The 11,629-nt window shown below is 46.9% G+C and overlaps 1 protein-coding gene across 1 annotated transcript; it reads left to right on the forward strand.

Annotated features, from left to right (window-relative positions):
• The first annotated feature begins 837 nt into the window (after positions 1-837).
• On the forward strand, positions 838-5,645 carry LOC115502692 (natural cytotoxicity triggering receptor 1-like). Its single transcript, XM_030298355.1, is given in 8 exon segments — positions 838-1,287; positions 1,371-1,406; positions 1,590-1,874; positions 3,649-3,927; positions 4,192-4,242; positions 5,204-5,251; positions 5,368-5,484; positions 5,487-5,645. Coding segments are annotated over 8 exon segments (912 nt in total). The 5' UTR covers positions 838-1,253; the 3' UTR covers positions 5,549-5,645.
• Positions 5,646-11,629: the final 5,984 nt, after the last annotated feature.

Raw genomic sequence — 11,629 nt, forward strand, 5'->3', positions numbered from 1 at the left:
ATTTGGAGCTGAGGACTGGAGGCCACAGAAAAGAATGGAATAGAAATCCTGTCATTTGCAACCACAGGAATGAACCCAGAGGACACCATGCTAAGTGAGATAAGTCAGACACACAAGGACAAACACTACTGACACCACTTATATGAGGGCGAAACTGTCCTACATTTTGACTTAGGTGTCGGTTACATGACGGTATACGTTTATCACAACTCATACAGAACTGAACAGGAAAAGAGTGGATTTTGCTATATATAAATAAGAAAGTGAATGGAATATGTTCAACCACAAAATCAAGAAAGAAGAACAAAAGATACCAGATTGAGAGAGATCTCCTCATAGAACGTAAGGCACGACATAAATTGGCATAACATTTCATTTTCAAACATCGTTTAGACCTTTGGAGGGAAAAATATGAACACATTTTGAATTTCAAAATATGTTAAAATGTTAAATATTTTAATATTTAATTTCTGCTTTATAACAGACTAAAGGAATATACTTATGTAAAAAACAGGACATTTTCATTTAAAAAACAGCATTTTGTTGAAACATCGTAATGAAACTTTGGAGAAGATAGTGTTATCATTCCATTCTGATGACACCAATGAACTTTCCCAAGCACATGCACAACAAACAGAGGGGAGCCAAGGCTAAGCACATATTTAAAAAAACTTTCTTTTAATGTTGATTTATTTTTGAGAGAGAGACAGACAGACAGAGCATGAGCGGGGGCAGAGCAGAGAGAGAGGGAGACACAGAATCTGAAGTAGGCTCCAGGCTCTGAGCTGTAAGCACAGAGCCCGATGCAGGGCTAGAACCCACAGACTGTGACATCATGACCTGAGCCAAAGTTGGACACTCAACCGACTGAGCCACCCAGGTGCCCCTAAACACATATTTTTTAAATGATTCTAAGGTTTCTTCTCTGTACATCATCTTCTGCCTTCCCTGGGTGTAATGTCCACATTTCAGATTTTAGAAGTGGGCCCTGAAACGAATGAGTTTCAGGTGGGGCACACAACTGTCAGAGGATCTGGTTAGACCACAGATATGATCAGATGTGTCTTTATACCTCATGGTCAGAGGTAGAGGGAAAACCGTGAACCTTCTCTTGTTTAAAAAAAAAAAAAAAAGGTCAGGTGAAAGCCCCATGGCAATTAGTGCTAGGCTTTACCCACCACATCCTGTGGCATCTTCCTGGCCTGCTGGCCTGCTGGCCTCCATCTCCACATTCACCTGGAAGAATCTAGGCTATGACCTCCACATTCACTGCCCTGCTCTGCCTTGGTGAGTTCTCTCCTGAGAGGGAGACACAATCCTGGGGTCTGGACATGGGTGGGGTGGCATGGCTCACTGTTCCTGTCTTCCAGGGCTGTATCTGAGCCAGACCATCGGCGCCCAGACACGTGAGTCCCTCCGTCAGAGCCCCAGGGTCTCTTTTCTGGGCTCAGGCTAAGTATCCACCTACAAGCAACCGGAGGAGGGGACAGGGGCTCTGGTTTGCTAGGAAGGCTTGAGGCCAGCAACCGGGTGGAAATGTGGGTGGGAAGGGGCTTTACGTAGAACTCCTGCCTCTGATTCCCTTACAGAGATTCTCTCAAAACCCATCATCTGGGCCAAGCCCAATTTCATGATTCCGAAGGGAAGGCCAGTAAAGATCTTATGCCAGGGGATTCCTGAGGCCACTGAGTACCAGCTGTATTTCGAGGGACGCCTCTCTGCCCGGCAGAGCCCAAGACAGCCTGGAATAAGGAACATAGTCTCATTCCCCATCTCAGCCATGACCCTGCTCACTGCAGGGCAATACAGGTGCATTTACCGAAGCGGGGAGCTCTGGTCAAATCCTAGTGACCCTCTGGACCTGGTGGTAACAGGTAAATGTCCCATCCTCTATCTGTGGTCATCCCCCAAGCCTGAATCCCGGGGAGGGTCATCATTTATTAATCTCCTTTAGTGTCATCCAAACCTCACTCCTTGGTTATCTGTGGTCTAGGAGCGGATTTGTCATAGGTCAGGCTCTCCAGGTGAGATGTTCTGAGATGGATGTTTGCATGTATCTGGGGAGTATCCTCAAAAGTGACCCCTGTGATGAAAAGTGAGGGAAACAGGCCGGACAGGAGGCGAAGGTGGACCCTGGGGTGGTTTCAACCGACATCTCAGCCAAACCAATGTGGAACTCCGGACCCGGGATGGCCCTTCCTAGCAGTCTCGAACTGAGGCTAGGGGCTCTGTACCCACCAGGGTCAACCAGGGAGTGGATGAGAACCCCTCCTATGGGGGTTCCATGCAAACATCTGCTTTTGTGGCACTTGATTTCTAGCGGGAGAAGACAGACCATGAGTCAAGTTTAGGGTAAATCTATCAATTATAAGCACATGAGGAGGAAACAACGGTATGGAAAAAGACCAGATAGAACGGAGTTGGGAGGGAAGGCTGTCTCAGTTAAGGAAGGTGAGGGATGTCATTCTCCCACTTAAGCAGGTATCAGAATCACTTGGAGGGTCCGTGATAACACAGATGGCTTTAGTGCACCCATGTGCACCAAAGCCCTATTCACAGTGGCCAAAAGGTAGCAACAACCCCAGTGTCTATTGACCAAGGAACAGATAAACAAAATGTGGTTTATACACACAACGGAATATTGTTTGGCCTTAAAAAGGAAGGAAATTCTGACACCTGCTACAATATGGATGAACCTTGAGGATATTACGCTCGGTGAGATAAGACAGTCACACACGGACAAATACTGTCTGGTTCCACTTCCGTATAGGACCCAGGATGGTCAAATACATAGAGACAGAAAGCAGAATGGTGGCTGTCAGGGGCTGGGGGACGGGGATGGGGAGATGGTGTTTAATAACGGGGACAGAGTTTCAGATTTGCAAGATGAAAAGATTTCTGAAGACCGATGGTGAGGATGCCTACACAAAGCAATGTGAATGTGCTTAGTGCCACTGAACTGTACCCTTAAAAATGGTTAAGATGTGGGGAGGGGCGCCTAGGTGGCTCAATCGGTTAAGTGTCCGACTTCGACTCAGGTCATGATCTCATGGTTCGTGGGTTCTAAGCCCTGCACGGAGCTCTGTGCTGACAGCTCAGAGCCTGGAGCCTGTTTCGGATTCTGTGTCTCCCTCTCTCTCTGACCCTCCCCTGTTTGTGCTCTGTCTCTCTCTGTCTCAAAAATAAATATCAAAAAAATTTTTTTAATGGTTAAGGTGGTAAATGCTATGTTATGTGTATTTTATAACAATTGAAAACAATAATAGTTTTTAAAAACAAAGATGGCTGCCCTACCCCTGAGTTTCTGATGCAGCGGGTCTGGGGTGGAGCCTGGTGATCTGCATTTCTAAAAAAAAAAAAAAAAAAAAAGGTTCCAGGCGATGCTGATGTCACTGGACCCAAGGATCTCTAACTCAGAACCACTGATGTGGGGCAATTCCCAGAGAGAGATTCATATTAATGCTCCTGAAAGCTGGAGGAGGGAGTGTCTCAGTCTTGAAGGGAGACATCGGGGAGGGTGTGTCCATGACCAAAACAGAAGAGAGAGAGATTGCAGCGAGTGACGTCCCAGTCTTAAGGCGAAGGGGGGATGGGAGATATGGGAAGCGGGATAATGACTTTTAACCTACCTGTCTCCTTCTCCCACAGAAATGTATGACACACCCACCCTCTCTGTTCATCCCAGGCCTGAGGTGAGCTCAGGAGACAATGTGACCTTCTATTGCCGTCTAGAGACTGCAACAAACATGTTCTTTCTGCTCAAGGAGGGAAGATCCAGCCGCCCACAGCCCAGATACGGGAACACCCAGGTGGGGTTCCCCGTGGGCCCTGTGAGCACAGCCCACAGAGGGACATACAGATGCTTTGGCTCTTATAACAACCACGCCTGGTCTTTCCCCAGTGAGCCTGTGAAGCTCCTGGTCACAGGTGAGGAAGCTCTCAAATTTCCCCCACGTGCTCTTTGGAACCCCGAGTGAACCCCAACCAGAGACGAGGAAGGCAGCTAAGGGACAGGTGGGAAGATTTAGAGTGTCCTCCCATCAATGCCCTCATCCACATGCATTTTCCAGAGGCTCTGTCAATTGTTCCTGAGGAAGAAGGCCAGAGGGATGGGGGGAGGGTACAGAGACCAGGTGGGAAGGCCAGAGGAAACCCCCAACCCTTACTTGCTTTCTTCATTTCCGTTATCAGAAGATGCTGGGGACACCAGCCTTGCACCCACAGAACACACCTCTTTTTCTGGTAAGTAACAAGTACTTGTAAACTTGGAGGAGGGGGGTGCCTGAGTGGCTCAGTCGGTTGAGCGTCTGACTTCGGCTCAGGTCATGATCTCATGGTCCGTGAGTTGGAGCCCCGAGTCGGGCTCTGTGCTGACAGCTCGGAGTCTGGAGCCTGCTTCAGATCCTGTGTCTCCCTCTCTCTGCCCCTCTCCCATTCATGCTTTGTCTCTCTCTGTCTCTCAAAAAATGAACGAACGTTAAAAAAAAATGTAAACTTGGAGGAGGGATCAAAGCCTCCCAGTGACAGCACAAACATGGTGTTCACCCAAAATATCCATTGACTGCATAGCACTTGCCGTGACCTGCAGCAGCAGCGGTCGAGCAGACAAGCATCCTTGCTTTCATCCCAGTGGGAGACAGACCATAAGTCAAAGTCAGATAAAGAAGCCAATCACATAGCACATGAGGAGCAAACAGTGGCGTGGACGACAGACAAAGAACAAATGGGGTTATAGTGACTTGGGGGGGGCGTGGGCAGATGGCAATATTGAATAGAGTTGTCTGAATCAGACTCACAGAGCAAATATCTGAGAGAGCTGAGGGCATTGGTCCTGTGGCTATGAGAGAAAGAACATTCCAGAGAGAGGGATCAGCCACTGTGTTTGCCCCAAGACAGTGAGATGGCCAGTGGGATGAGGAACGAGAAGCCATGTTGATCGACTTAATGAGGGAACTGAGGCTCAGACATAAGACATGCCTCGCTCAAAGTCCTGGGGCTGAATTCCCCCCTCAGGGTTCACCTGCCCCTTGGCTCTTCCTCTCTACCTGCCAGATGAATCCACGAGGACCAGAAGCATGGGGCGGGGACCGAGAAAGGCTGCAGAGGGCCATGGGGTCCATCTGAGGGCAGGAGAGGCTGGGACTGAAGGGGTCAGTACCATCTCTCTCTTGCCCCCCTACTTCACCCTTCTTGTCATCCGCAGACTCTTGGGACCCCCACCTGCTAACCACGAACCCAGCAGTCCAGCAAGGTAGGCAAGCAGAGGGGGGCTTCAGGCTGTGAGAGAGTGTGATCTGGAAGGACATGAGGGACAGAGATGAGGTGAGGCGGTGTTTGACAGTGTCCACTCTGTTTTTCTGCCCCCAGACCCTGCCCTCTGGAATCACACTGCCCAGAATCTCCTTCGGATGGGTCTGGCTTTCCTGGTCCTGGTGGTTCTTGGGTACCTCCTGACTGAAGGCTGGCTTTGCAGGAAGAGAATACAACAGGAACTTCAAGGAACAGGGCGTCAAGTCAGGAACACAGGAGAAGGTTCAGAACACAGTGACTCCTGGGCAAATGACCAAGGGATGGGCTGGCCACAGGTAGAGCTGAAAGCTGACCTTGACCCCGGGCTGTGTGAGCTCTGTGTTGTGCCCGCGGAGGGGGGTTCACCGCAAGACAGCTGCGTTGGGTTCGGAGAAACTTCCTGGGGGAGGCGGGAGGCAGATGTCAAATTTCTCCCGCCGACAGATTGCACTGTCTCTTCTGGGCTGTAAGCATTTTTGTGCCTGCCTAATGCAAAGCCAAGTTTTAACCTCGCTGGCCTTCCCCAAAAATATCTCCTTCATTAACAGCATGGCCACGGAGTGTTTCTTTCCTACTTTGGTCTTTATCCATATTTCTTCCTTCCTTTGCTGCAACATGTCATTGAAGACATTTAACAACCAGTACAGAATAAGCATTTATGAGCTGGGCCAGGAGGCAGAGAGGCAACTGCTGGCCGACAGAGATGTGGGCCGTGAACAAATGGTCCAGCCATCTGAGTGTGTATCCTGGCTGGGCGTCAGCCTTGCCCCAACTCCTCTGCCCCTACGCCACCACAAGGTTCTGTCTTCTTCACTTCTTTATCCATACTTTGCCTTGTTCCTCAGGGCTCCTCCAGAAAAGTCCCCCAAACCCTCCAGTTTGACTTAAGATATCTCTCCCATGCCCCCAAAGCACCTATTTTTATCTAGAACAGCACTGAGACTGTCACACTGCATACGTATCCATTTTCCTGTCTCTACAGTCAACTTGTGTGAATTAAGTCCGTGTCAGGTATGATAGCTGTGCTCACAGCTCCCGCACAAAGAGAGTTCTCAGGAAATACGCATCAGATCAATGGATATATAAGTGAGGCTATGGCACAAGCTCAGAACTTGAGATTCCTGATTACGGTCCTTGAAATGTTGTCCAGACCCTTTGTTCCTTGAGAATTTCTACTTGACCAACCCATTAATATAAACATTTTATGGGTCCCTGTCCCCCCTCAAGATTCTGACACCTCACATGGGTCAAATCCATTCTCTAAATCTTGAGTTTTCTGTTATATATCAGAGAACTTTATTTCCAACCTCAAAAGGGTAACATGCATATTTAATGAGATAAAGAATATCAAGAAACCCAGCATAGGCTCTGAAACATGTAAGTTAACTCAACATGTGGTAACCCTTCTCATTCCCAACTACAGGAGTTGAAAATAGCACCAACTGCTATCTCACTACCAGTGGACAAATATTGAACGTTCTTTATTTTTGTTGTTGTTCCTCATCTGCTGGGTGTGAAGGTCCAAGAATTTCTGTTGATGCTGAATCATAGACTTCATCCCAAGACGTGATGGATTTGAGTGGAGTATGTTTGTGATAGTCCGAATATTTCATATTCTGATGGCAGGAAACCTACAATTTCAAGGGGGGGGGGGTGTCATGTGTCAGGTGGAAGAATTTTGGGTCTCCAGATATAAATGCAGGGGCTTGAGAGCCTCCTTAGAGGAATGGAGGGCTCTCTTCCACACAAGGCTGTTCTCCCCACTGCTCCAAGGCGAAATCTTCCAAAACTGGTGAACAGCACAAAGCCAAATGGCTAAGTAGAGCATTACTCTTTTTGAAATATTAAACCTGGTTTGTGCTCCAGACAGAAAAACGAAGCACAAGGAGGAAGGGACAGAGGGAAAGGGGATGTAGTACTGGTGAATTGTGTTATGAGGTTTATTGGAAACACTCAAAAACATTTCCATTTATTTCTCAATGGTTAGAGCCTAATAGCTTGCATCCACTTGGGTACAAGGGAGGTTGGGAAAGATAACCTTTATTCCGGGTGTCTCTGTGACAAGATGAATGCTGGTATTTCTGTGGAGTGAGGAGGCATGTGACAGAGCTGTGACAGGCACCTACAGTCTCTGTTACAAGACCCTACTGTGTGCCAGGCACCGATGAAGGGACCACACATCAAAGCAAACATCCTTGTGAGAAGAGAATTGATTGTCCACAGGTGCTAGATCTTAAAGAAAGTGAGTAAATGCAGTGAAAGGGGATATGAAGAAATACGGGATGCCAATGGCGCCTCTTTCTGTGCAGAATTCCAAGACCTAGAGGGGTCCCTGGGTGACTCAGATGGTTAAGCATCTGACTTCAGCTCAGGTCATGATCTCACGGTTCATGGATTCAAGCCCCGTATCAGGCTCCATGCTGGCAGTGTAGAGCCTGCTTGGGATTCTCTCTCTCTCTCTCTCTCTCTCTCTCTCTCTCTCTCTCTCTCTCCCTTTGTTTCTGGCCCTCAGCCAGTCGCACTTTCAATCAATCAATCCATCAATCAATAAGTAAATAAATTCAATGACAAAGAGACATTGAACAAGGTGTATAGATGAGGAAAGGAGGGGCGCCTGGGTGGCGCAGTCGGTTGAGCGTCCGACTTCAGCCAGGTCACGATCTCGCGGTGCGTGAGTTCAAGCCCCGCGTCGGGCTCTGGGCTGATGGTTCAGAGCCCGGAGCCTGTTTCCGATTCTGTGTCTCCCTCTCTCTCTGCCCCTCCCCCATTCATGCTCTGTCTCTCTCTGTCCCAAAAATAAATAAACGTTGAAAAAAAAAATTTAGATGAGGAAAGGATTATGCAGGAGAAAACAAAACCACGGAGAAACAGACAACAGAAAAGTTGAGAATATCACCTCTTTCTGGGCTTGACAACCAGGAAGATGACTAAAACAAATCCTGGTAACCCAGAGGGAGGCCCAGCGATGGGTGATGGGTACTGGTCCTAAGATGGTTAATATTCGGCACTTTTGGTATTTCTTGGGATGGTCTAGGTTATTCTGGGCCCTTTAGGTTCCAATATTAACTTTAGGATGCCAGCTTTCACAAAAGACCAGCCCAGGGTTGTGCGTGAGATTGTACTAAAGCTACCGATCAATTTAGGGAGAATTATCATCTCTTCAGTCTTCCAATCCGTGCAAGCCCGAACCCTAAATGTGTTATATTTTGCCCTGTACTTACAGGTTCCCTGATATCTCTGAATAATATCGTGTAGTCCTCTAGGTACAGAATGTGCACATCTTCTGTTAGATATCCACCAGATTATGTCCTTGGCTATATCACCTCCAGATCCCCTAGTTACGTGACTTTTATTTTGTAAGCGGTATAATTCTTTAAATAATCTTGCCAACATTGCTGCTGGTACTATAATATTTCATGAAAACACAGGTGTTTCTTCCTTTTTCTTGTCTTTCATATGTATCATATTTTACTACAGAATGTTTTAGTGTTGCTATCTTTAGTATCTGGAAGAAAACATATTTAAAGGATGATATGATGAGTAAATGTGTTAAAAGCTTAAATAAATAAATAAATAAATAAATAGCAATAGCACTGCTAGGAATTTACCCAAGGGATACAGGAGTGCTGATGCGTAGGGGCACTTGTACCCCAATGTTTACAGCAGCACTTTGAACAATAGCCAAATTACGGAAAGAGCCTAAATGTCCATCCACTGACAAATGAATAAAGATGTGGTTTATATATACAATGGGATACTACTTGGCAATGAGAAGAATGAAATATGGCCATTTGCAGCAATGTGGATGGAACTGGAGAGTGTTATGCTAAGTGAAATAAGTCATACAGAGAAAGACAGATACCATATGTTTTCTCTCTTTTGTGGATCCTGAGAAACTTTAACAGAAGACCATGGGGGAGGGGAAGGAGGAAAGAAACAGTTACAGAGAGGGAAGGAGGCAAACCATAAGAGACCCTTAAATACTGAGAACGAGATGAGGGTTGATGGGGGGTGGGGGAGAGGGAACAGTGGGTGATGGGCATTGAGGAGGTCACCTGTTGGCATGAGCACTGGGTGTTGTATGGAAACCAATATGACAATAAATTATATTTTAAAAGATGGGGAATGATGAAAAAAAATAAATTAATAAAGCCTGTGTTCCTAAGCCAAGCTATGTCCTGTTTCCACCTTCCATTTGCCAAAAGGAAAAACAGTATCTCCTTGTTAGCAATGTCATCAGGACGTGGTGCCACCCCAGGGATACGTCAGTCCCCCCAGGGCCCAACTATTCCAACCCTGAGTTAGGAATGAGAGCTCAAGCTTCAGAACACAGACGGTTACGTGGGGAAGCGTCCACCCCCTCTACTCTTACTGGCCCGTGGCTCTAAAGACCAGCGCTCTGCTTAGCCTCTCGCACTCAGGTGTCAACCCTCTGAGATCTGGTTTCTTCACCCCCACACTTCCGCTGAAGCTGATGTTGTGAAGAAAAAACCAAAAACGCTCTTGGGCCTTCTGGAACTTGCGGTGGATGCCTCTCAGCTCACCTTTGCTCCTCTGCCAGTTGTATGACCACTTCCTCCTTGAAACAGTCACTTCACTGACCTCTTCTGCTCATTTTTCTGACCGTCCGACACCATCGTGTTCACAGGATCTCCACCCCCAGGGCTTGTGGGTTCCACGGTAGACCCGCCTTTCTCTGGACACAAGTATGGGTGGATGTCACTTAATGCCACGGTTTCAGTTTCTCTAAGACAGATGCCCAAATCGAATCTGTCTCTCTGAACCCCATTTTTTTTTTGGCGGGGGGGGGGGAAACTTTGGGTTATTTTATCGGCATCTTCTAACCAACCTGGACTCATCATTTTCCTACCACCAAAGTTGTTCTAATTTGGAAAAATCCCAGCTCTGTTCACAGTCGCTTTTCTTTCTTTTTTTTTTTTTAATTTTTATTTATTTTGATAAAGAGAGCATGAGCGGGGGAGCAGCAGAGAGAGAGGGAGACACAGAATCGGAAGCAGGCTGGAGGCTCTGAGCTGTCAGCACAGAGCCCGAGGCGGGGCTCAAACCCGAGGACCGCGAGCTCCTGACCTGAGCTGAAGTCAGACGGTCAACCGACTGAGCCACCCAGGTGCCCCAGTTCACAGTCTCTTTTCTATACCTATGCTTGTGCCCTGCTCACTGCCGAAAGAAGTGCCACACAAATCAGCAGGTAATGATACATTTATGATTCATGAGTTTATTGGTGGAGATATATAGACTTTTATTATTTCTCCTAACAACTGTCCTGACAGTCAGTTTGCCTTTTGGAATTCTGATCAGGTAAAGAGCTCTTACACATAAATATTTTTAAAAGATTGCCTTATAGATTTTAAGAGTATTCCATGCCCATATTATATATGTTATATGTATAATTTCTTTAGTTGTATTCAAGTCACGGTGTTTTTCTGATATATGTTATACTGCAACTCGCACCTTGATTTATGAGTCATAGTCGGTAAATGCCTTTTTGTGTTTTGTTTTTTGGGTTTTTTGCTAAATGCTTTTGACCTCTATATTCCTACAATCCATTTAAAAGCCCTTGGAAACTCCAACACACAATGTCCTCAATATTTCTGTCAAGCACCTTTATGTTTAGATTAGCTATTTCCCTACATACGCACATACCATATCTGCATCTAAATCATATGTTCACACGGTGGTAGTTGTTTAAGGTAACAATGTAACTGTTATACAAATTGCTACCTAACATTGTGGTTAGTGTGAAACACCAGGATGGTCACCTGCCTGCAAGTCAGACACCCACCAGGACATCTCGGCTTGCACATGCACGTCTGAGACCCCCAAATGCTGCATGTTAGGGGCACCTCTCAACCTCTGCACCCCTTTAATCCGGAGCCAGATGATCCTGTACTGCGGGGGGATTCCCTAAATCAGCTCAGCTGCCATAACAAAATACCACAGATTGGGTGGTTTAAGAACAGAAACTTATTTCCTTGTAGTCCTGAGACTGGGAAGTCCAAGATTGAGGTGCTGGCCAACATAAGGGCCTCTTCCTGCTGGGGAGATGGCCTTTTCTTGGTGTGGGCACAGGGAGACAGAGATCTCTCCCTTCCCGTTCTGATAAGACCGGCACTCCTGTCAGGTTAGAAGCCCATCATTATGGTCTCATTTCACCTTCATGATCTCCTAAAAACCCTAGCCCCAAATGCAGTCCCATGGGGATTAGGGCTTCAACTTATACCTCTGGGGGAGAGGGGGCACAGTTCAGTCCATAGCAGTGACTGTCCTGAGCATTAGGTTTAGCTGGATCCATGGCCTCTATCCACTAGATGCCAGGGGC

Source organism: Lynx canadensis, chromosome E2 (genome assembly GCF_007474595.2).
Source record: "Lynx canadensis isolate LIC74 chromosome E2, mLynCan4.pri.v2, whole genome shotgun sequence".
In the NCBI taxonomy this organism is placed as follows: Eukaryota; Metazoa; Chordata; class Mammalia; order Carnivora; family Felidae; genus Lynx; species Lynx canadensis.